The following is a 26,262-nucleotide window of genomic DNA, read 5'->3' on the forward strand; positions in this document are numbered from 1 at the left end:
CCATAACATATCCCCACAAACTGGGTAGCTAAAACAACAGGAGTTTATTCTCTCATAATTTTGGAAGTCAGAAATCTGAAATCAAGATGCTGTCAGGGGCCTCCGTGGTGATTCAGTGGTAAAGAATCCACCTGTCAATGCAGGAGACATAACAGATGTGGATTTGATCCTTGAGTTGGAAAGACTCCCCTGGAGGAGGGCATGGCAACCCAATATTCTTGCCTAGAGAATTCCAAGGACAGAAGAGTCTGGCAGGCTACAATCCATAGGGTTGCAACAGCCTTAGTTCTTTAGTTGCAAAACTAAAGCATCTGAGCACACACACACATAAAAGACATTATTTCCAAATAAGATTATATTCACAGCTAAGTTAGGAAGTTAGGACTTGAACACTGGTGGAGTATACAGGTCTACCCACAACAAGTATTGTCCTTCAGCAATCCCAGCAGAAGTCCATGGTAAAAAAGGGAGTATCTAAAAAAGACTTGTGAGCATAGTTTTTGTTAACGGCATGAACTTCACTAATACTCACAGGAGACTCAAAGTTTTAAAAAGAAACACTACCAGCTTAAATTGAAAAGTACAAAGGCAGTACAAAATGAAAAGAGATCTTTTAGGCCCTCAAAATTCTACTGGCAAGATGCAGGCTAAAAAAACTATGGAGCTGCAAATCTGGACTACTTTTCATGGAAAAGAATGACTCATAGGGTGGAATCAAGAGCCAGGAAGGAGGAAACAAGAGCCACAGAGACGCATTCCTGGGCAGAAGTAGAACGAAGTCCTAATCAAGGACCGTCCAACATCTATCCAGACAAACATCAAAATTGCTATCCATCAGTAACTTCTGTGTGCCTTACATCTTCTCCCTTTCTAAACAGAAATCTCTATACCTGTTGATTACATTCCTGTCCCATCACTATATATTGTATATGTGAGGGGTAAAAAACTTGTGTCTTTGGTTTCTAGATCTCCACATCAAAAGGAATTCTGTCTATAACCCAAAGAGCCTCATCCATACTCAGACCTAAGTAAATGACACTTGGATTTCAAGTTGATGCTATAAAGGGACAAGACTTCTGGTGGGTCTTGGGAGGAGGTGAGTGTATTTCTCACATGGGAGAAATTTCTGGCCAAAGGTTAAATTGTGGTAGTTTAAAAAAAATATGTCCAGGGCTTCTCTGGCAGTCCAGTGGTTAAGACTCTGCTTGCACTGCAGGGAGCGCAGACTCCATCCCTGGTCGGAGAACTAAGACCCCTACATGCCGTGCAGCATGGCCAAAAACTTAAGGAAAAAAAAATTTTTTTAATTTTGTAAATAAAAACATGTATACAAATTCTTTAATATTCTTCCTCATGAATGTGGGCTAGACTTGGTGATTCGCTCCTTACAGATAAAATATGGCTGAAGTGACAGTGTTTGTCTTTTAAGATCAGGATATAAAAGGCATTATGGTTTTCCCTTCTTCCTTTTTCTCTCTTGGATCACTTACTCTAGGGGAAGCCAGCTGCCAAGTCATGAAGACACCAAAGAGTCCTACGGAGATGCCCACACAGTGAGGAATTGAGGCCTCCTGCCAACAGTAATGTTAGTTCACCCATCTTGAAGTGGATCTTACCAATCCCAGGTAAGTATTCCGATTACTGCTGCCACTGCAGACATTTTGATTACAACATCATGAAAAACTTTACCAAAAACACCTAGCCAAGCTGCTCCCAAATTCCTGTCCCTCAGAAACTGTGAGATGATAAATGTCTGTTGTTAAAAGCTGCTATGGGGTTCCCTGATAGCTCAGTTGGTAAAGAATCCCCCTGCAATGCAGGAGACCCTGGTTCGATTCCTGGGTCAGGAAGATCCACTGGAGGAGGGATAGGTTACCCACTCCAATATTCTTGGGCTTCCCTTGTGGCTCAGCTGATGAAAAATCTGCCCACAATGAGGGAGACCTGGGTTGGATCCCTGGGTTGGGAAGATCCCCTGGAGAAGGGAGAGGCTACCCACTCCAGTATTCTGGCCTGGAGAATTCCACGGACTTTATAGTCCATGGGGTTTGCGGAGTTGGACACGACTGAGCAATAACTCTACCATAAATTGCTAAATTCTAGTATAATCTGTTTACCCAGCAACAAATGACTAGTATATCCTCGCTTGCTAGTAAAGGCATATCTCAGCAATATCACAGGTGTGGTTCCAGACCACTGCAATGAAGCAAATGTTGCAATAAAATCACTCATATGAATTTTTTGGTTTCCCAGTGCATATAAAAGTTATGTTTACACTTTATTGTTGTCTCCTGAGTATGTGATAACATTATGTCTAAAACAATGTACATACCTTAATTTCAAAATATTTTATTTTTTAAAAATACTAACCATCATCTGAACCTTCAGCAAGTTAGTAGTAACACCAAAGACCACTGATCAAAGGTCACCACAGCAAATACAATAATGAAAAAGTTTAAAATATTATGAGACTTATGAAAATGTGACTCCAAGACATGAAGTGAGCAAATGCAGTTGAAAAAAATGGCACCAACAGATTTGCTGGATACAGGGTTGCCACAAACCTTCAATTTGTAAAAAATGCAGTATCTGCTAAGCGCAATAAAGCAAAGCGCAATGAAAACTGGGGAGCTGTACAGTTGGCCCTCTGTACCCACAGGTTCTGCATCTGCAAACTACTGAGGGAAGGGGGGAAACTCAAGAAAGCTCCAAAAAGCAAAACTTGAATTTGCAGTTCAACACCAACTATTTATATAGCATTTACTTTGTTTAAAGTGTTGCTATTTACATAGCATTGTATTAAGTGTTACAGTAACCTAAAGATGACTTAAAGTATACAGAAAGATGTACTACAGGTTATTTGCAAATACTGTTTTATATCAGAGATGTGAATTCTCAGAGTTGGGTACCAGCAGGGGGCACAAGGTGTCCTGGAACCAATCCCTCCAACAGATACTGAGGGATGACTAACTAGAACAGATAATCACATACTTGAACTAACCAATAAGTAAGTGGTAATAATCAAGTTTGAGAGAGAGACAGAGAGAAAGACTCTAGTTCCCTGAAGCTCTAAAGCAGACCCTATATAAATACTTGGAATTGCCAGGGACACCTCAGGGGATAAGCTGTTGATTTCACCTTTATCGGCTGCTTACTCTCCAGAAGTGAGATACAGGTTCCATTTCAGCAGTTCAAGGTGACCCCAGTAAGTGTATGAGCTGATGTCAGGAAATTATCTTCAATAGATACATACACAGTACTTACAGTGAACTTTCTTTAAACAAACACTTTCTCGTTAAAGTAATAGGAGCTAAAAGGGGTGGGGGAAGAGGTTTATGTATTTAATTTTAGCAACCCACAGAAGAGAGAAATAAATCCACAGGGTCTGGAAGGGAAGATATTATGCTAAAATCAGATAAGAGTAGTCACTTAGTCTCCAGAGCTGTTTTCTCTCTAGGTTTCCTCCTAGCTCCCTTGTCAGTCTCCTCTACTTATTCTTCCTACCTTCCAAACTTCTAATCAAGGAGGGCTCAGAGCTCCCTGAGCTCCTCTATCTTGCCTCTTTTGGCAATTTCATCCAGTTTTATATTTAAGTACCATATATAGAAGATCAGTCCTGGGTGTTCTTTGGAAGCACTCATGCTAAAGCTGAAACTCCAGTACTCTGGCTACCTCATACGAAGAGTTGACTCATTGGAAAAGACTTTGATGCTGGGAGGGATTGGGGGCAGGAGGAGAAGGGGACGACAGAGGATGAGATGTCTAGATGGCATCACTGACTCAATGGACGTCAGTCTGAGTGAACTCCGGGAGTTGGTGATGGACAGGGAGGCCTGGCGTGCTGCGATTCATGGGGTCGCAAAGAGTCAGACACGACTGAGCGACTCAACTGAACTGAACCATATACAGGCAACAACTTTCCTGGTTTTATATCCAGGCGGGACCTCTCCCTACTCAACATTATCACTTGAATGTGTAATAAGCACCTCAAACTTATTAAGTCCAAAAGTGAACTCTCAGATCTTCTCCCCCAAACCCATCCCTTTTAGCATTCCCCATCTTAGCTGATGGTGGCTCCATTTTTCTAGTTGTTCAGACAAAAACCTTTATGTCATCCTTAACTCTTCTTTCTGTTACACCTCATATCCAATCTGCCAGGAAATCCTGTCATGCCCAAAGTCAATCTTTACCTAGAATCCAGCTTTTTTTCTTTTTTTTAAACTAACCCTCATCCAAGCCACTGGCATCTCTAACTTTAATGCAACAGCCTCCTAACTTGTTTCTCTGCTTCTGTCTTTGCCCCTGTGCCCCTCATACACACACATACCACTCACCATTCTATTATCAACACAGCAGTTACAATGATCATTTAAAGGTGTAAGTTAGACCATGTCATTCTTCTACCCTAAAATTCCTACTGGACTTCCAATGCACTCAGAATAAAAGCCTTTATAATAGCCTACCAGTCACTACATGATCTCAGACTCACCTCCTGATCTCTGGCCCCAACAAGTTCTCTGTGACCTCATCTCCTACTATTCCCCTCACTTATTCCGTTCTCTCTACATTAGACTCTCCTTGTTGGCACATTCCTGGCTCATTCCCTCACTACTTTTATATCTATTCAAATATCTTCTCAATAAGGCCTTCGCTGACTACACTTTTTGAAGCGCCCTCCTCTATTTCTTTCCATATTATTTACTGTTTAACACTATTGATAGGTTTATTTTGCTTGTCTATCATTCCCCATTAGTATTTAAATTCCACAAGGGCAATCTTTTTTTTTTTTTACTGTTTTGTTCACTAATGTATGCCCAACATCCTGAATAGCACTTGGCAGTAATACACAAATGTTTACTGAATGACTTAAAAGACCTCAAGATGGGGCCCAATCAGATAGTCATTGAAAGATATACTCAATCTATGAAGATTAAATAAAGATATTATAAAATAGGTATAGTATGATTCCTTTTCAACTCTATAGATGTAGGTATCTCATATATATGTATGTAAAAGGTCTACATGATTACGTACCAAGAAACTGCTGCTGCTACTGCTAAGTCCCTTCAGTTGTGTCCGACTCTGTGTGACCCCACAGACGGCAGCCCACCAGGCTCCCCCGTTCCTGGGATTCTCCAGGCAAGAACACTGGACTGGGCTGCCATTTCCTTCTCCAATGCATGAAAGTGAAAAGTGAAAGTGAAGTCACTCAGTCGTGTCCGACTCTTAACAACCCCATGGACTGCAGCCTACCAGGCTCCTCCATCCATGGGATTTTCCAGGCAAGAGTACTGGAGTGGGTTGCCAAGAAACAAGTGTGGCTAATTTCTAGGCAATGCTATTTTTTCAATCCAAGCCAAAACATAAAACAAAGTAAACCTACTATTTTTAAATTGAGTAGTGGACAGTAAACAATGGTCCCATAACCTAGGGTTAACTTCAGGAGAACATATTCTAGGTTGAAAACCTGCTGCTGCTGCTGCTGCTGCTAAGTCGCTTCAGTCGTGTCCAACTCTGTGCGACCCCATAGATGGCAGCCCACCAGTCTCCCCCATCCCTGGGATTCTCCAGGCAAGAACACTGGAGTGGGTTGCCATTTCCTTCTCCAATGCATAAAAGTGAAAAGTGAAAGTGAAGTCACTCAGTTGTATCCGACTCTTAACAACCCCATGGACTGCAGCCTACCAGGCTCCTCCATCCATGGGATTTTCCAGGCAAGAGTACCAGAGTGGGTTGCCATTGCCTTCTCTGGAAAACTTGATAAGCAGGATAAAAAGTTATACTACTTCTCAAATCAACAGGACAAACTGTTATCAGGAAGAAGCCAAGCCAAAATTTAATCAATAAAAAACTTATAAAATATGAAATTGTATAGTACTTTCAAAACACTGGGTAACATTGTAATGATAACTACTGTAAAGTAATAACAATCACGTGGAGCAATCTGGGTTGACCTGCTAAGAAGGCAGAGCAATATGCCCCAAAGATGTGCTCATTTACACTTACATGAAGAAAAAGAAAAAATAAATTGAACTTAAAACTTCCTAAGTTTTACTTACTGACACACTGATATGTGTCCCTTAGAAGGAAAATTTTTGAGAAAGTTAGGCAAATGCTTAATTCTTTTTTTTCCTAATTGTGAAGACTATTAAAAACACTATTAAAATTTCTTTAAGTATTTTGAAACATTCATAATCCCACCAACTACAAATATCATCATTTTTGCCATATCCTGGCTCCAATATTTAACTGGCTTCATATCTTCAGGCAATTTACCTAACCTCTCTGTGCCTCAGTTTCTACTGTAAAATGGAATATTCATAGTAACTTATCCAGAATTATAATGAAGATTAAACAATTAATTGTAAAGCACTCAAACTACTATCTGGCACAAACTCTTAGCTATTACTCCTACTAATTCATATGTTCCATATAGCTCTTAGAAACATAATTACAATTATTCATTCATTCAACACAAATATATAGTGTGTGTATTGTGTGTTTGTGCTCAGTGGTGTCTGACTTTGTGAATTCATGGACTGGAGTGTGCCAGGCTCCTCTGTCCATGGGATTTCCCAGGAAAGAATGTTGGAGTGGGTTACCATTTCTTTCTCCAGAAGATTCATTCAACACAAATATATACAGTATTCACTATAAAACAGACACTAACTAGAAGCTGGGAATACAAAAATGAATAAAATGCCACCCTAAACCAGAAGTAACTGAAAAGGTTGTAACAGATCTGGTCCCCCAAAAGATGCTAGGCCCAGATAAAAATTATAGGTAACTTTTATCAAACCTTTAAAAAATAGATAATTCCTGATTTAAACTATTCTCAACCATAAAAACAAAGCAAGATTTCCTAGTTTATTTTACCAAACTAAAATAACCCTGATACCAAAACCTGATAAAGATTATACAAGAAAATTACCAGCTTCCATATGAATTGATGCAAAAATCCTAAAAAAGATTAGGAAGAAATCAACTCCAACAATGCATTAAAAGATCAATGCTTCTTTGACAAAGTAGTTTTTAATCAAATCTGATGAATTCATAGTGTTCATTCAATGTTAGAAAATCTATTAGTTAATAAAATGTACTAATTGTTTAAAGGAGAAAAACTATAAGGGCCATCTTCATAGGACTGCAAAGAGCATTTGATAAAACCACTTGCCATCCTCAATTAAAAGCCCATAATAAATCAGGAATAAAATAAATGTGATAGTGCATGTATTAGGAACCAAAAGCAAATGTGCTTAATAAAGAAACACTAATTCACTTTTACTGAAGTCAGGAAGAAGACAAAGATAACTATTAGGTAACTTTGTTTTGATAATAAAGTCAATGCAACAGATAAGAGAAATAATGAGGCATAAACAGAGGGAAAAAATACAATCAATATTTGTAAATGATACACCTGTTAATCTAGAAAACTTAGAAAATAAAATGAATAACTATTAGAGCTAATAAGACAACTAAATTAAGGAGCAAGGTGTTGGATAGCAATCTAACAATCAGTTTAAAAGTTAAGTGAAACTATAAAATTTTACTCAATACATCAAAAAAAACTATACAAATTGAGACATGAGCCGTGGGTCCAGATGAGAAGTTTCAGTATTATAAAAAGTACCAAATGTCCCCAAATAAATGAAATTCCAGTCAAAATTCCAATGGGATAAGAGAGGTCAGAGACTGACAAATTACATTTAAAACTCACCTGAAAGAGTAAATGTAAGAGAAGCACTCAGCAGGTTTTAAGAAGGAATAATAATGAAATAGACTTTCACTACTAGGTATCAAATCATACTATAAAATTATAGAAAGTAAATCAGGAAGACACAGGCATAGAGCATACAAAAAAAATCAGATCATAATACAGAGTCCAGATATGAATATGAAAGCGTATACATAACAAAGGTAACATTTCAAGTCAGATGGATTATTCAACAAATGATAATGCAAAGTAACTATATATTCATATTCGGAGGGGACATATTAACTCAAAAAATGCACAAGAATAATACCACTCAGTACCAGAAGTGTGTGCACAAAACACAGAAATCCTCCCTGGAAGTGGATGGAGGCACATATCCACTGGGATGAATGCTCTAATGTTCTTATAAACTTGGAACTACCATTAGCTGTCTTTCATTTTACATAGGAGAGCTATCTAATAATGATGCCAACAAAGAGAGGACAGAGACAGACAGATAATGATAACATACTGACCAACCACTTAGATCCATCTAAGAACATCTAATTTACATCAGTGGTCAATACTGTCCCCACACAGCAACTGAGAAATCCAAAGAGACGGTTTTGCTAGATACAATAAATGGGGTAGTACCATTCATACTCAACAGATAGGAACGAGCAGTACTAGTCATCCTGCCAAGAAATGGGAAGACAGCCAGGACCAACACGGAACTGTCTTCCAACATGTATAATTTGTGAACATCCTGCCTGGACATCCATTTGGGGCATGTCTGTTTAGAATTAACTGAATTTTCTAGTAACACATCTACTGTGAAAATCAAGGGAAAATTATACATTCCCACCCCCAGCACTTTCCCAGGAAGTCTTCACCACTTTGGAAAATCCTAACACTAGCAATCACAGGTTCGATTCCTGGGTGGGGAAGATCTCTTGGAGTAGGAAATGGCAACCCACTCCAGTATTCTTGCCTGGGAAATCCCATGGACAGAGGAGTCTGGCAGGCTACAGTCCAGGAGGTCGCAAAGAGTCAGACACAACCGAGCACGTACAGATGCACACAACTCTGGCAATGCTGTTTGTGGTAGACGGAGATGGCAGATATTACACTCTCATACCATCTGCCTATCATATTCTTTTTTTAAAAAATTACAGACATTTATTCTTTAGTTGAAAAATCCATACACATAATCAGAATATACAATTTAAGATTTCTTTTTAGTGGAAAGGAATCCAAGGTCTCAAGAGCTTTGATGAGCCTGTAACATGTTTTCTGGAAATCACTTAACTGAGCCTTTTGAGACTCTGGAACAAAACAGAAGAAAAATTGGTTCAAGAAAATCAGCACTTAGATTTTTAAATCAAGCTATCTATTCTTAATTCTATACATCCAGAACTAGAAAGAACTGGGACAATTCGCTTCTATATTTCCGACATACTCAGATTTACCCTAGCAAAGAGATGCCTGCTCTACTGGAAGACATAATGCAAACAGAATAAACTCAACAGAAGATGGTGGTATGCTTTTTTTTTGGCCACACATGTGGCTTGTGGGATTTCAGTTCACCGACCAAGGATGGAACCCAGGCCACAGCAGTGAAAGCCCGGAATCCTAACCATTAGGCCACCAGGGAACTCCTGGTGGTATGCTTTTAAGGAGGAACCAATTGATGGCCTGTGGCAAGTTTATGGAATGGTAAGGATTTTCAGAGTAGGGATGAGAAAAATAGCTACAGAAAAGGTAATGTAAGACTGCAAATAAGAACTTATATTGATAACTGAACTGAGCAATGATATACTTTTAAACAAAGGTGGACCTCATTTACCTGATGTTCAATTTCCATCAGTTTCAATACATACCACTGTGAATACCGCTACTACTTTGTATATAATTCAGGATTCCATAGACCCCATGGAGACATGGAATTCAATGAGAAGCCTTCATCTTTTATGTGAAATTCAAAGGCATCGTGAAGACTGAGGTCAACTGAGCTAACCAGGTTAACTAGGATTTGTTTCATTTGTAAGAGAACCCTCCTGCAACAGTTCTATTTAATTATCCTAAAAATGGTGGCCTTTTAAACTTTTCTCCTTTCAGAAACAGCAGTTATATAAATGGGATGCTGGATTAACCCTAAAAACAGGGGCACTGGTCAACTTTCATTATTTTTCTACATATAATCATGGCAAAAGGTTAGGAGATCCCTCTTCCCACTCTACATATTTCTAATCAAAATATAATTGGAAAGTTTGTCCTTGCCAAACTATAAATCAGTTACTTGAGAATAAACCAGCAGAGTACTGCATCACCTCAATAAAGCTGTAGGTTTCATCATTTGCACCAACAAATCTACAGGGGTAGTTTCTACACCCCTCTTTTGAAGACTTTATTTCACACCTCTCATACCACACAGCATTTTAAACACTGACATATAACTACCTAATAAGATAAAGCAAAGATGAAAGTGTTCATAAAGCCAGGGATGAGCAGCTTCCACATGATTTTTAATTCTTTACAATCTCAGGATTAAGCTGTCAGTCAGGCTTTGCTTCATGTTACATAGTGTATGGATGATGTTAATGTTGCCCCCAGGCCCCATTTCCTGGCCTAATTGCATTTTAAAATAAATAAGTAAAGGGGTGTAAAAGATAAAACTGTTTATCTTATTAAACACACTATCACTTAAGAGTCTTCTAACATTATTGCACTTTAATTTTCATAATTTCCCAATGCATTCATGAAGCAATTTGCAGAAAATGTTTTAACAAATTAAAGAGCTTTCTATATCTGATATTTGTATGTATTTGTGAAATGATTATCACATAAGTCCAGTTAATATTTGTCACCACACAGTTTAAAAATTTTTAACATGAGAACTTTTAAGACCTACTCTCTTAGCAATTTTCAAATATGCAATAACATTATTAACTATAGCAGTCACATTGTACATTATATTCCCACGACTTATTTATAACTGGAAATCTGTCCTTTCTGACACCCTTCACCCATTTCACCCACCTCCCACTCTAAAATCCCTCTGGCAACCATCAATCTGTTCTCTGTATCCATGAACCTGATTAATGAATTTTTTTTTAAGATTCCACCTATAAGATCATACAGTATTTGTCGTTCTTTGTCTGATTTACTTCATGTAGCATAATGCCGTCAAGGTCCATCCATGTTGTTGCAAATGGCAAAATTTCATCCTTTTTCATGGCTGAATAACACACACACACACACATATATATGTGCACCAAAATTTCTTTTTCTAATCTATTCATCCATCAATGGCTCCTTAGGTTGTTTCCATGTCTTGGCTATGGAAAACAATGCTGCAACAAACACGGGATGCCATTTATCTTTTCATATTTGTGTTTTTGTTTTCTTCAGATAAATACCCAGCAATGGAATAGCTGGATCATAAGAAAAGCAGAGATACCAAGGGAACATTTCATGCAAAGATGGGCTCGATAAAGGACAGAAATGGTACGGACCTAACAGAAGCAGAAGATATTAAGAAGAGGTCGCAAGAATACACAGAACTGTACAAAAAAGATCTTTACGACCCAGATAGTTACCATGGTGTAATCACTCACCTAGAGCCAGACATCCTACAATGTGAAGTCAAGTGGGCCTTAGAAAGTATCACTACGAACAAAGCTAGCGGAGGAGATGGAATTCCAGTGGAGCTATTTCAAATCCTGGAAGATGATGCTGTCAAAGTGCTGCACTCAATATGCCAGCAAATTTGGAAAACTCAGTAGTGGTCATAGGACTGGAAAAGGTCAGTTTTCATTCCAATCCCAAAGAAAGGCAATGCCAAAGAATGCTCAAATTGCACTCATACTGCACAACTGCACTCATCTCACATGCTAGTAAAGTAATGCTCAAAATTCTCCAAGCCAGGCTTCAGCAATATGTGAACCGTGAACTTCCTGATGTTCAAGCTGGTTTAAGAAAAGGCAGAGGAACCAGAGATCAAATTGCCAACATCCTCTGGATCATGGAAAAAGCAAGAGAGTTCCAGAAAAACATCTATTTCTGCTTTATTGACTATGATCACAATAAACTGTGGAAAATTCTGAAAGAGATGGGAATACCAGACCACCTGACTGGCCTCTTGAGAAACCTATATGCAGGTCAGGAAGCAACAGTTAGAACTGGACATGGAACAATAGACTGGTTCCAAATAGGAAAAGGAGGACGTCAAGACTGTATATTGTCACCCTGCTTATTTAACTTCTATGCAGAGTACATCACGAGAAACGCTGGGCTGGAAGAAGCACAAGCCGGAATCAAGACTGCCGGGAGAAATATCGATAACCTCAGATATGCAGATGACACCACTCTTATGGCAGAAAGTGAAGAGGAACTAAAAAGCTTCTTGATGAAAGTGAAAGAGGAGAGTGAAAAAGTTGGCTTAAAGCTCAACATTCAGAAAACAAAGATCATGGCATCTTGTCCCATCACTTCATGGGATATAGATGGGGTAACAGTGGAAATAGTGTCAGACTTTATTTTTTTGGGCTCCAAAATCACTGCAGATGGTGATTGCAGCCATGAAATTGAAAGACGCTTATTCCTTGGAAGGAAAGTTATGACCAACGTAGATAGCATATTCAAAAGCAGAGACATTACTTTGCCAACCAAGGTCCGTCTAGTCAAGGTTATGGTTTTTCAAGTGGTCATGTATGGATGTGAGAGTTGGACTGTGAAGAAGGCTGAGCGCCGAAGAACTGATGCTTTTGAACTGTGGTGTTGGAGAAGACTCTTGAGAGTCCCTTGGACTGCAAGGAGATCCAACCAGTCCATTCTAAAGGAGATCAGTCCTGGGTGTTCTTTGGAAGGAATGATGCTAAAGCTGAAGCTCCAGTACTTTGGCCACCTCATGAGAAGAGCTGAGTCATTGGAAAAGCCTCTGATGCTGGGAGGGACTGGGGGCAGGAGGAGAAGGGGACGACAGAGGATGAGATGGCTGGATGGAATCACCGACTCGATGGACATGAGTTTGGCTGAACTATGGGAGTTGGTGATGGACAGGGAGGCCTGGCGTGCTGTAATTCATGGGGTCACAAAGAGTCGGATACAACTGAGTGACTGAACTGAACTGAAGGTTGTCCTATTTTTAATTTTTTTGAGAAACCTCCATACTGTTTCCCACAGTGGCTACACCAATTTACATTCCTACCAACAGTGTAAAGGGTTTTGTTCTCTTTTCTCCACAACCTTATCAACACTTATTATTATTTCTTGTCTTTTTGAAAACAGCCATTCTAACAGGTGTAAGGTGATATTTCATTGCGGTTTTGATTTGTATTCCTCTGATGATTAGTGATTCTTCGCATTCTTTCATGTCCTTTCTGGCCATTTGTATGTCTTCTTTGGAAAAATGTCTATTCCGATCTTCTGCCCATTTTTTAAACAGATTGTGAGGCTATTTGCCTTTCATTTTGTTGATGATTTCCTTTGCCATGCAGAAGTTTTTTATCCTTTGATGTAGTTCCACTGTTCATTTTTGCTTTTGTAGTCAGATCCAAAAAATCATCACCAAGATCAATGTCAAGGAGCTTACTGCCTAAGCTACCTCATATGGATTTTATGGTTTCAGGTCTTATGTACAAGTCCTTAACCAATCTTGAGTTAATTTCTGTGGATGGTATAAGACAGTTTCATTCTTTTGCACATGGTGACTCTCAAAGCCCCACAATTGCATCTAGCTTTCTCCTCGGCAATAGACTGAAGGCTTTGAGCAAATTATCACTGCTTAACATCCTGATTGACAGGCCTGCCACAGGATGCATCCTTAGGAAATGTGCATTTACAGCCACTAAAATACACACAAATCCAATATACAACATAATCTCGCTTGGCCTTGTATCCCAGTCCATGCACTTTATCAAGCCAAGTGGGGCTGGCAGTCTTGCAGAGCTCTGCGAGCTGGCAGTACTGTACCCTGAGAAGAAAGTGCATTAGGTCGACTGCTCTTCCTCTATAGCTCCTGGATGTATTAATACTTGTACCAATACAAGTACCTATCTTGGCTTACCTAATGGCTGCTGCCAGAGAGAAAGGCACCATCACTTTCTTACTGATTCTCCACACATAAGCAAGCATCTGGTATTTCACAGTCTCCCAAATCAGTCATAGCCAAGTATTTATAAATTTAATAACATATTTTTTATGTATTACTTTTAGTTCTCTTTTATATTAGTTGGAGAATAATAATATAGGCATAGATGTTTTAATTATATTTTATAGATTATGAATAAATTCCAAATCAGGATAATAAGAAATGATATCATATTTGCTAAAAAAGGAGAGATGTTGGGTCTGATACGGCCAAGAACCACTTGAGTTATATGAACGAACACATTCTAATTTTCTCAAGTTATATTAAATTTCTATTGCTTGTAATAAGAGAATTCTGACCATTATAACAAAAAAGCTCTAGATAAGAAAATACTGGGAGAAAATATGAGAATATTTTAAAATCATGAGATAAGGAGAGAGACTTTCTAAGTATGGTATGAAATCTAAAATATGTAATATACAAACAATATATAAAAGATTAAGATCTTTGCTACATAGAGAGAACTCCTATAAAACAATTTTTTAATTCCGTAATAGGAAAACCAACCAAAGGATATTAATATACAATTCATAAAAGAAAAAATATAAATACCTAATATTATATGAAAAGAAGCTTAATCAAATGAAAAAAATTAGAGACATAAAAAGTAATATTTAGCATATTACTAGCATATTTTTGTCTATCAGATCATGAAAGATAAAGACTGATAACAGTTTGATAAGGATGTTCCGTACATTTCAAATACTATTGGTGAGAATATAACGCTATAGCCTTTCAGAAGGGCAATTGGACAGTATCAGTTTTCAAATGGTCATATCCTTTGACCCAGCTCTTTCTCTCTTAGAATTTTATACTCCAGCAAAAGAATTTCTGAAAAACATCTACTTCTGCTTCACTGACTACGTGAAAGCCTTTGATTGTGTGGATCACAACAAACTGGAAAATTCTTAAAGAGACTGGAATACCAGACCATCTTACATGTTTTCTGAGAAACCTGTATGCAGGTCAAGAAGTAATAGTTAGAACCAGACACGGAAAAACAGATTGGTTCAAAAATAGGGAAAGGAGTACATCCAGGTTGTGTACTGTCATCATGCTTATTTAACTAATATGCAGAGTACATTATGTGAAATGCTGAGCTGGATGAATCACAAGCTGGAATCAAGATTGCTGGGAGAAATATCAACAAACTCAGATATGCAGATAATACCACCTGAATGGCAGAAAATGAAGAGGAACTAAAGAGCCTCTTGATGAAGGTGAAAGAGGACAGTTGGCTTAAAAACTGTCTTTTTCTGGCTTTAAGCCAAAAAAAGGTGGCTTAAAACTCAACATGGCGTCTGGTCCCATCACTTCAGTGACAGATTTTATTTTCTTGGGCTCCAAAATCACTGTGGACGGAGACTGCAGCCAAGAAATTAAAAGACGCTCCCTGGAAGAAAAGTTATGACAAACCTAGACAGCATATTAAAAAGCAAAGACATCACTTAGGTGATAAAGGTCTGTATAGTCAAAGCTACTGTTTTTCCAGTAGTCATGTATGGATGTGAGAACTGGACCATAAAGAAGGCTGAGTGCCAAAGAATTGATGCTTTTGAATTGTGGTGTTGGAGAAGACTCTTGAGAGTCCCTTGGACAGCAAGGAGATCAAACCAGTCAATCCCAAAGGAAATCAACCATGAATATTCACTGCAAGGACTGATGCTAAAGTTGAAGCTCCAACACATGGCCACCTGATACAAAGAGCCAACTCTGGGAGATCCTGTTGCTGGGAGAGACTAAGGGCAGGAGAAGGGGATGACAGAGAATGAGATGGTTGGATGTCATTACAGACTCAATGGACCTGAGTTTGAGCAAACTTCAGGAGACAGTGAAGGACAGAGAAGCCCGGCATGCTATAGTTCATGGGGTTGCAATGAGTTGAACGTGATTTAGCAACTGAACAATAACAAAATGAGAACAGCAACAACACCTACCATTTTACATGGATTAAATGAGATAAGTAGAAAAAGCACAAAGCACAATCCTATGCACATGGCAAACACTTAAAAATTTAGTGTTTATCATTCCTACTAAATGGTATCCATGAGATCAAGAACTACTATCTGTTCTGCTCACCATCATATCCCCAGTATCCAGTAAAGTGTCTCAACATAAAAGACACTCAATAAGTATTTGTTGAGTAAACTTTTTGCAGTCACAAGACTCTATATTCCTATTAAATTTCATATTAACTCCATCACTCCAATCTATTGAGGTCTTTTTGAATCCTAATGTCATCCAATATATCTCCTATCACTTTCAGTATCTTCTGAAACTTTGATAAACATATCACCTAGATTTTTATCTGAAATATTAATAAAAATGTTAACTAGAGACCTATGTCATTAGTTTTATCATCATTGGTAAACTGGTACTAGTTGAATAAAGACATTCAGTTTGGCTTCATTTTCATTCTGCATATATATTCTCATCTTGTCCACAAAGATAGTAAGTATGAAAATCTTATTATGTCAATTAGATTATGTCAATATGCCCTTCACTGAAACTACCCTTAAAAAGAATTTAAATAACAACTTGGCACTCACCTTTCAAAAGCTGGGGATCTCTCAGGACGAGTACTTCCTCGAGATCTGTATCTCTGAGTCATAGGCAGCCGTGGAGGCCGACTTGGTCCCCAGAAGTCTGTGTGAGTTTGGTGACTCCTCTCATTGGCTCTGTTATCTTGGTCCAGTAGACTGCTACTTAGAAAGGGTCTAAAATCTTGGAAAAACATCGTGGGGTCCAAACGGTCCCAGAACTAGCAAAAACCAGAAATAAACAACATGTTACTTGTTTCAAGAAAAGGCGACAGAGGAAACAGGATGAAAACATACTGAAAAAAAGAGAGGATTAACTTTTAAGACTTTAAAATTCAGCAGTTTCAAATTTTAAAAATGTATGCTTCCCAATTTCATGGAGGAAAAAAGAGAAGTCTTTCAAGTGTATGCACAGGGGGAAAATTTTGTATACCAAGAAATAATTCCCTTCATATAGAAAGAAGCCAATGGCCAGACCTTAATACTGAGCTCATAGCCACGTGGCTCTGACCAGTTTCCCACACTAAAATTAAAAGTATGAACCAAAGGTTGATCATGAACTTCTGTCCTAAGTACAATCAATCATCTAGATCAACATTATAACCTTGTGTATTGTAACAATGACATCCACATGTCTACCATAGAATAACCTAAGATTAAATAAAATGGATATATACACTTGTGGGGAAAAAAAAAGCATCAACACTACAAAGTGAAGACAGATGTCTATAAAATACTTAACTTATAGAAGATACATGAGAAAGCTGTGTCAAAGCTATGCCAAAGCAGTGCAAGAATGTCTGATAAGGCCATTCTATTGTACACACTTTTTACTAAAAGTGTATTGGCATGGGACAGGCATGTCTAGGGGCGAGGGGGAAGGAGAGTATGTGTTGGGCTTTGCCAAGGAATCACTAAACAAAGAGTAAGAGGAAAAAATCCAAGTTACCTCTAAAATAATTTAAATTTTACTTATTTGGGCATCAGATATTTCAAGAGTTCCACAGAACACAACTTACTTCACTCCATCCAACCAAGTACATAACTCTGGTCACATCCTGGTCTTTTCGTGTTGTTTTAAAGTTTTAAATCAAGTAAAAAAACCTATTTATTGTATTTTAGTATGTTACTAAAATATTAAACTACTCAGTACACGACCTTAGATCCTAAAATCCTCACAGCTCCTCCATCCCAGACTGATCTTTCTTCCAGAGCCCCATACTAGCAACAGCCTCCTTTAGAAATACTCAGAGAAGGGTTAGCAGCTCAGGTGCACATTAATCTAAGCTGATTCTCAATCTACCTTCCAATAATTTGTCACATCAATTCTTGAAGCTAAGGGGTTTGTCTAGGTTTGTCGATAATGTTATTTTTTGCTAATTTTTCCAATTTATAATTTCTGCTTTATTTTCAAAGATGCCTTCTCCCTTTTTAGTTAAAAGTATACAATAAATATAAATTATAAAAATACAAAATACAATATAGCTTCCATTCTCTCAGCTGTGACCAAACCCTACCCCTAATTCCAAAGAACTACTTAGAGGTTAATTTGGTATGCAGAATTCCAGATTTGTTTTTCTTTTTTTCTTGAGAGGGAATTGTTAAATTTTTATCGTTTGTTTTCCTCTTTATATTTTATGATTTTGTTGTTGTTTGCTATAGTTCTAGAACATAGGCACCATTCCACTAATAGAAACTGACAGGACATAGAGACAGAACTATCTGATGAATACACACAATGACTAAAAGAAATATAAAGAGAGTTTATGAAAAGACTACCTTAGTTTATGAAAAGACTTAGTTTACCTCTGAGAAATCATCCCCCAAAACAGGTCCTATATTAACAACTGCAAAAACTAAACAAACCCAAATGAAATGAAAGCAAATAAAACTTCAAAATATTAAAATACAGTGCAAAAAAATGGTAAGACAAATTTAAGTCACTTTCCAGCCTCTTAGTCAATAAGAGGCTGTGATTGTGTCTTTGTTTGGATTCAGGTCCTCCTTTTTAAATTATGCCCTAAAGCCCTTGCCCCAAGTGATGGGGGGGTTGAGGATGTGGTTAAGCGGGGCAGTGGAACACCCAGTCTGTGACATCTGACAGCATGCCAGCTTTCACGGTGGGCCAGCACAGCAATGGCGACACTCCCCTACTCTCACTGGTAGAGCTTTAGAGTTCCAGATCTTTAATTATCTATCTGTACATACATTCACCAGGTTTTATAAACAAACACACACATTTATTCAACAAATACTTACTGAGCATGTACTATGTCCCAATCACTTTCTGGGAATGATTAGAATACAGCAGTTCAAAAAAAAAAATTCCATGAAAGGAAAAAAAGGCTTGCAATGAATAACTCAGAACAAAGGCATATCATTCTTTTCAACAATAGCACAGTATGTTTTATGTTTTATATTGTCTTTAACATTTCTTATTATAATATATAGTATTTGACACATGTAAAATAACACAAGAAAGAAGGTGTAAGAAAATAAAACAGGACTTCCCTAGTGGCAGAGAAGATAAGAATCGACCTGCCAATGCAGGGAACATGGGTTCCATCCTTGGTCTGAGAAGATCCCACATGCTGTGGACCAACAAAGTCCCTGCGCCACAACCACTGAAGCCCGCACGCCCTAGAGCCTGTGCTCCACAAGAAAAGCCAACACAATGAGAAGCCTGTGCACCGCAACAAAAAGCAGCCCCAATTCGCCGTCAACTAGAGAAAGCCTGCACAAAGCAACGAAGGCCCAGCGCAAATGAAAAAAGGAAAAATAAATAATTTTTTAAAAAAGAAAACACATGGTCATGTAACCATCTCTTAGCTCATATGACCAAAACCACTGAAACCCTATGTCCCTCCCTCCTCCAACCTCCAGGGATAACCACTACCCTCAATTTTTTCTTTACCATTCCTTAAATAGTTTTACCACAAATATACACATTCATAAATAAAATGTGCCTTTGAGTTAATATGAAAGTGCATAATGAAAGCACTTGCTTTTCTGTCTCCACATGTTGATACATTTATTTTCAAACACACTTTATGCCACACTTTTTAAAATCTTTTCTTCCCTCAATAAACATAAGGACATACTGTTTCCAGTTTTTTGCCATTACAAACAGCCAGAGCGAACATTCTTATATATGTTTTCTGCTATAGATAGGAAGTTTCTGTTAGTGGTCTATACAACTTTATATATGGTCTATATTAATGCCAAATTGTTTTCCAAAGTGGTTGAACCAATTTACATATCCACCATGAGTGTTGAAGGGTTTCCACTGTATCAAATTCTGGCGAACACTTGATAATAGGGCTTTTTTAAAAAATAGTTTTTACCAGACAGAAAACACTTAATATCACCTAGAGGTTTCTCTTTTTGTTTTCTGTGTATAAGAATCTATAGGAGGTTGATTTTTTAAATGTGTATTTTTCTGTCCTACTGCAGAAAGTAAACTCAACAGGACTATAGAAAGCCTGAAAGACTCCCTTCCGCATTTCTTGTATAGATGGTATAAAGCATATAGTAATGAACTCCCTCAGCTATTGTTTATCTGCTGCTGCTGCTGCTGCTAAGTCGCTTCAGTCATGTCCGACTCTGTGCGACCCCATAGACGGCAGCTCACCAGGCTCCCCCGTCCCTGGGATTCTCCAGGCAAGAACACTGGAGTGGGTTGCCATTTCCTTCTCCAATGCATGAGAGTGAAAAGTGAAAGTGAAGTCACTCAGTTGTGTCTGACAGTTCACAACCCCACAGACTGCAGTCTACCAGGCTCCACCATCCATGGGATTTTCCAGGCAAGAGTACTGGAGTGGAGTGCCATCACCTTCTCTGATTGTTTATCTGGGAATGTCTTAATTTCTCCTTCATTCTTGAAGACAGTTTTACTGGATTTAGAATTTCAAGATGGCCATTTTTTTCTTTCAGCACTTTAAATATGTTATCTCACTGCCTTCTCAGTGCAGTTCAGTTTAGTCACTCAGTCGTGTCTGACTCTTTGAGACCCCATGCACTGCAGCACGCCAGGCCTCCCTGTCCATTACCAACTCTCAGTTTACTCAAACACATGTCCATTGAGTCGGCAATGTCATCTAATCATCTCGTTCTCTGTTGTACCCTTCTCCTTCTGCCTTCAATCTTTCCCAGCATCAGGGTCTTTTCAAATGAGTCAGTTCTTCACATCAGGTGGCCAAAGTGTTCAAGTTTCAGCTTCAACATCAGTCCTTCTAATGAATATTCAGGACGGGTTTCCTACGATGGACTGGTTGGATTTCCTTGCAGTCCAAGGGACTCTCAAGAGTTTTCTCCAACAGCACAGTTCAAAAGCATCAATTCTTTGGCGCTCAGCTTTCTTTATAGCCCATCTATATCATACTGTCCTCTCATATCCATACATGACCACTGGAAAAATCACAGCTCTGATGAGACGGACCTTTGTTGGCAAAGTAATGTCTCTGCTTTTTAATAAGCTGTCTAGGTTGGTCATAACTTTTTTCCAAGGAGTAAGCATCTTTTAATTTCATGACTGCAGTCACCATCTGCAGTGATTTTGGAGCCCCCAAAAATAAAGTCAGCCACTGTTTCCACTGTTTCCCCATCTATTTGCCATGAAATGATGGGACTGGATGCCATGATCTTCATTTTCTGAATGTTGAGCTTTAAGCCAACTTTTTCACTCTCCTCTTTCACCTTCATCAAGAGGCTCTTTAGTTCTTCACTTTCTGCCATAACGGTGGTGTCATCTGCATATTTGTCTTTCTCTGTCTGACTTACTTCACTTAGTATGAAAACTTCTAGGTCCATCCATGTTGGTACAAATGGCATTATTACTTTTAATGGCTGGGTAATATTCTACATTGTGCATAAGTATACGTGTGTGTGTATCTAACATCTTCTTTATCCTTTCATCTGTCAGTAGACATTTAGGTTGCTTTCATGTCTTGGCTTCCCTGGTGGCCCAGACAGTAAAGCGTCTATCTACAATGCGGGAAACCCAGGTTCGAGCCCTGGGTTGGGAAGATCCCCTGGAGAAGGAAATGGCAACCCACTCCAGTACTACTGCCTGGAAAATCCCATGGACAGAGGAGCCTGGTAGGCTACAGTCTATGGGGTCGCAAAGAGTCGGACACAACTGAGCGACTTCACATGTCTTGGCTACTGTAAACAGTGCTGCTGTGAACACTGGAGTGCATATATCTTTTCTTTTTTTTTTTTTGAGTGCATATATCTTTTCAAATTAGACTTTTTGTCTTTTCCAGATATATGCCCAGGAATGAGACTGCTGGATCACATGGTAATTCTATTTTTTAGTTTTTTGGGTTTTTTTTTTTAATTATTTATTTTTGGTTGTGCTGGGTCTTCGTTGCTTGTAGTACATGGGCTTGTCATTACGGAGGCGTCTCCTGTTGAGGAGCACAGGCTCTAGAGTTCGCAGGTTTCAGTAGTTATGAAGCATGGGCTCAGTAGTTGTGGCTCACAGGTTCTAGAGGGCTGGCTTAGTAGTCGTGGCGCACGGGCTTACTTGGCCCACAGCATGTGGGATCTTCCTGGACCAGGGATCAAACCCATGTCCCCTGCACTGGCAGGCAGATTCTTAACACCTAGACCACCAGGGAAGCCCTATTGTTAGTTTTTTAAGGAATCTCCATACTGTTCTCTAAAGTGGCTGCACCGATTTACATTCGCATCAACAGTGTGGAAGTGTTCCCTTTTCTCTGCACCCTTTTCAGCATTTATTATTTGTAGACTTGTTTGTGATAGCTACCACTGTGGTTTTGACTTGCATTTCTATAATAATTAGTAATGCTGAGCATCTTTTCATGCGCCTATTGGTCATCTATATATATGTCTTCTTTGGATAAATATTTGAAATTATTGATTAGAAGAAAAATTAAGTACCAAACTCATAATATCAATAATCTGCATTGATAATTACACATGAATTATTGCATCTAACATTTTTAAAAATTCTGAAGGAACCCAAGCTTAGAAGCAGCTTCAACATCAGTTTAAGGCATTTTCTACTTGTTTGGAAACCACAAATTAGTGCAGACAGACAGTAGTAGTCAATGTATTTGTCCCAAGATATTAATGTATGTTGACCATATAGCACCTGATAAAAAGAGCACACCACACAAATTTATCGGAGAAGGCGATGGCACCCTACTTCAGTACTCTTGCCTGGAAAATCCCATGGACGGAGGAGCCTGGTGGGCTGCAGTCCATGGGGTCACTAAGAGTCGGACACAACTGAGCGACTTCACTTTCACGCATTGGAGAACGAAATGGCAACCCACTCCAGAGTGTTCTTGCCTAGAGAATTCCAGGGATGGGGGAGCCTGGTGGGCTGCCGTCTATGGGGTCACATAGTCGGACACGACTGAAGTGACTTAGCAGCAGCAGCAGCACACAAACTTATACTAAATCAACACTAAGCATAAGAATAGCTTCAGGTCATTTGCCTCTGAGCAGACTTAAGACAAGCCTAAGAGAAAAAAACAGTTCATACAACAAAACTGGGTATTCAAGACAAGTTAAAAACAGATATTCAGTTTATTTTAGATTCTTTTTTCACATAGGTTATCACAAGAATACCATTATAAAATTTTGGTGAAACATTCAAAAGATTCACAGAAACAGCCTCCTTGACAAGCTCTATCTTGAAAAACTGAAAATGTTACCCTGCATTGGAGGTAAAAAGATGATGTTTCAAAAAATATGTGGGCTGAAATACTTACATGTTTTAATATAAAAAAGATGGAGTGACTTCCCCGGTGGTCCAGTGACTAAGACTGTGCTCCCAACGCAGGGGGCCTGAGTTGGCTCCCTGGTCAGGGAACTAGATCCCAACATGCAGCTAAGAGTGGCCGCATGCTGAAATAAATGATATAGACAATTAGCAAAATTTGCTATAAGCTAACCAGAGAACTATACAAAAAAGATGTTAATGACCCAGATAACCATGATGGTGTGATCATTCACCTAGAGCCAGACACCCTGGAGTCCAAAGTCAAGTGGGCCTTAGGAAGTATCACTACGAACAAAGCGAGTGGAGGTGATGAAATTCCAGCCGAGCTATTTCAAGTCCTAAAAGATAATGCTGTGAAAGTGCTGTACTCAATATGCCAGCAAATTTGGAAAACTCAGTGGCCACAGGACTGGAAAAGGTCAGTTTTCATTCCAATCCCAAAGAAAGGCAATGCTAAAGAATGTCCAAACTACAGAAGTTGCACTCATCTCACATGCTAGAAAGTAATGCTCAAAATTCTCCAAGCGAGGATGTATGCTGCATGTGGGATCTAGTTCCCTGACCAGGGAGCCAACTCAGGCCCCCCGCATTGGGAGCACAGTCTTAGTCACTGGACCACTGGGGAAGTCCCTCCATCTTTTTATATTAAAACATCTAAGTATTTCAGCCCACATATTTTTTGAAGCGTCATCTTTTTACTTCCAATGCAGAGTAACATTTTCAGTTTTTCAAGACAGAGCTTATCAAGTAGGCGCTAGCAAAGTAATGCTCCAAATTCTCCAGGCAAGACCTGAACCAAGACTTGAACAGTACATGAACCATGAACTTCCAGATGTTCAAGCTGGTTTTAGAAAAGGCAGAGGAACCAGAGATCAAATTGCCAACATGTTTTGGATCATCGAAAAAGCAAGAAAATTCCTGAAAAATATCTACTTCTGCTTTATTGACTATGCCAAAGCCTTTGACTGTGTGGATCACAACAAACTGTGGAACATTCTTAAAGAGATGGGAATACCAGACCACCTTATCTGCCTCCTGAGAAATCTGTATGCAGGTCAAGAAGTAACAGTTAGAACCGAAAATGGAACAACAGAGTGGTTCCAAATTAGGAAAGGAGTACGTCAAGGCTGTATATATTGTCACCTTGCTTATTTAACTTACATGCAGAGTACATCATGCGAAATGCCAGGCTTGATGAAGCACAAGCCTGAATCAAGACTGCAGGGAGAAATATCAATAACTTCAGATATGCATTTGACACCACCCTTATGGCAGAAAGTGAAGAGGAAAGAGCCTCCTGATGAAACTGAAAGATAAGAGTGAATAAGCTGGCTTAAAACTCAACATTCAAAAAATTATCATCACGGCATGCATCCAGTCCCATCACTTTATGGCAAATAGATGGGGAAACAATGGAAACAATAACAGACTTTATTCTCTTGGGCTTAAAAATCACTGCAGGTGGTGACTGCAGCCATGAAATTAAGAGACGCTTGCTCCTTGGAAGAAAAACTATCACCAATCTAGACATAAACAGCATATTAAGAAGCAGAGATATTACTTTGCCAACAAAGGTCTGTCTAGTCAAACTATGGTTTTTCCAGTAGTCATGTATGGATGTGAGAGTTGGGACCATAAAGGAAGCTGAGCTCTGAAGAAATGATGCTTTTGAACTGTGGTGTTGGAGAAGACTCTTGAGAGTTCCTTGGACAGCAAAGAGATCAAACCAGTCAATCGTAAAGGAAATCAGTCCTGAATATTCACTGGAAGGACTGATGCTGAAGTTGAGGCTCCAATACTTTGGCCACCTGACGTGAAGAACTCACTCCTTGGAAAAGACCCTGACGCTGGGAAAGATTGAAGGCAGGAAGAGAAGGGGATGACAGAGGATGAGATGGTTGGATGGCATCACCAACTCAATGGACTTGAGCTTGAGCAAGTTTCAGGAGTTGGTGATGGACAGAGTGGCTTGGCGTGCTGCAGTCCATGAGGTCAGAAAGAGTGGGACACGACTGAGCAACTGAACTGAACCACGATTATATGAGCACCTCAAATATTATGGTCAATTCTTTGAAAAGTTAAAGAGTTACTATATGGCCCAGCAATTTCCCACCTACTTATATACTTGAGAACACAGAAAATACATACAGAAAAAAATTATACATATTCACAGCTGCTGCTGCTGTTAAGTCACATCAGTCGTGTCCGAGTCTGTGTGACCCCATAGATGGAAGCCCACCAGGCTCCCCTGTCCCTGGGATTCTCCAGGCAAGAACACTGGAGTGGGTTGCCATTTCCTTCTCCAATGCATGAAAGTAAATACTGAAAGTGAAGTCGCTCAGTTGTGTCCGACTCTTAGCGACCCGATGGACTGCAGCCTACCAGGCTCCTCCGTCCATGGGATTTCCCAGGCAAGAGCACTGGAGTGGGGTGCCATTGCCTTCTCCGATATCCACAGCAATGTTATCCAAAACGGTTAAGTGTAAATAATGGAAATGTCCATCAACTGATGAGCAGATAAACAAAATGTAGTATATCCATACAGCAGATCATGCAGCCATAAAAAAGAACTAAACACTGATTCGTGCTATAAAATATAGATATGTCAAGAAAACATTATGTTAAGTGAGTCAGTCACAAAGGTCACATACTGTATCATTCATTCCATTTATATCAAATGTCCTAAACAGGCAAAACCACAGAAACAGAAAATCAACTGATGGTTTCCTACAGTTGGGGGAATTGGGGAGAAAAAGGAGTGACTACTAATGGATATAGGGTTTCTTCCAGGGGTGATGAAAAAGTCTTAGATAGTGGTGGAAAAAAAAACAAACCATTATGATCTACAGAGATGAGTCAGCTGAGGGCGATTTCAAAATTACTAACTTAAACAGTTAGAACTGGACATGGAACAACAGACTGGTTCCAAATAGGAAAAGGAGTACGTCAAGGCTGTATACTGTCACCCTGCTTATTTAACTTCTATGCAAGTACATCAGGAGAAACACTGGACTGGAAGAAACACAAGCTGGAATCAAGATTGCCGGGAGAAATATCAATAACCTCAGATATGCAGATGACACCACCCTTATGGCAGAAAGTGAAGAGAAGCTAAAAAGCCTCT

General features: G+C 39.0%; 1 protein-coding gene across 2 annotated transcripts in view; it reads right to left on the bottom strand.

The window, feature by feature from the left end:
- Window positions 1–26,262, bottom strand: part of RNF115 (ring finger protein 115) — a 73,102-nt gene that overhangs the window by 13,088 nt on the left and 33,752 nt on the right. For both annotated transcript variants that reach the window (XM_005677766.3, XM_018046006.1), the window contains one exon: window positions 16,394–16,605. In XM_005677766.3, coding sequence (XP_005677823.3) covers window positions 16,394–16,605 — 212 coding nt within the window. The remainder of the gene's footprint in view (window positions 1–16,393; window positions 16,606–26,262) is intronic.

This window comes from Capra hircus, chromosome 3 (assembly GCF_001704415.2).
Source record: "Capra hircus breed San Clemente chromosome 3, ASM170441v1, whole genome shotgun sequence".
Classification (NCBI taxonomy): Eukaryota; Metazoa; Chordata; class Mammalia; order Artiodactyla; family Bovidae; genus Capra; species Capra hircus.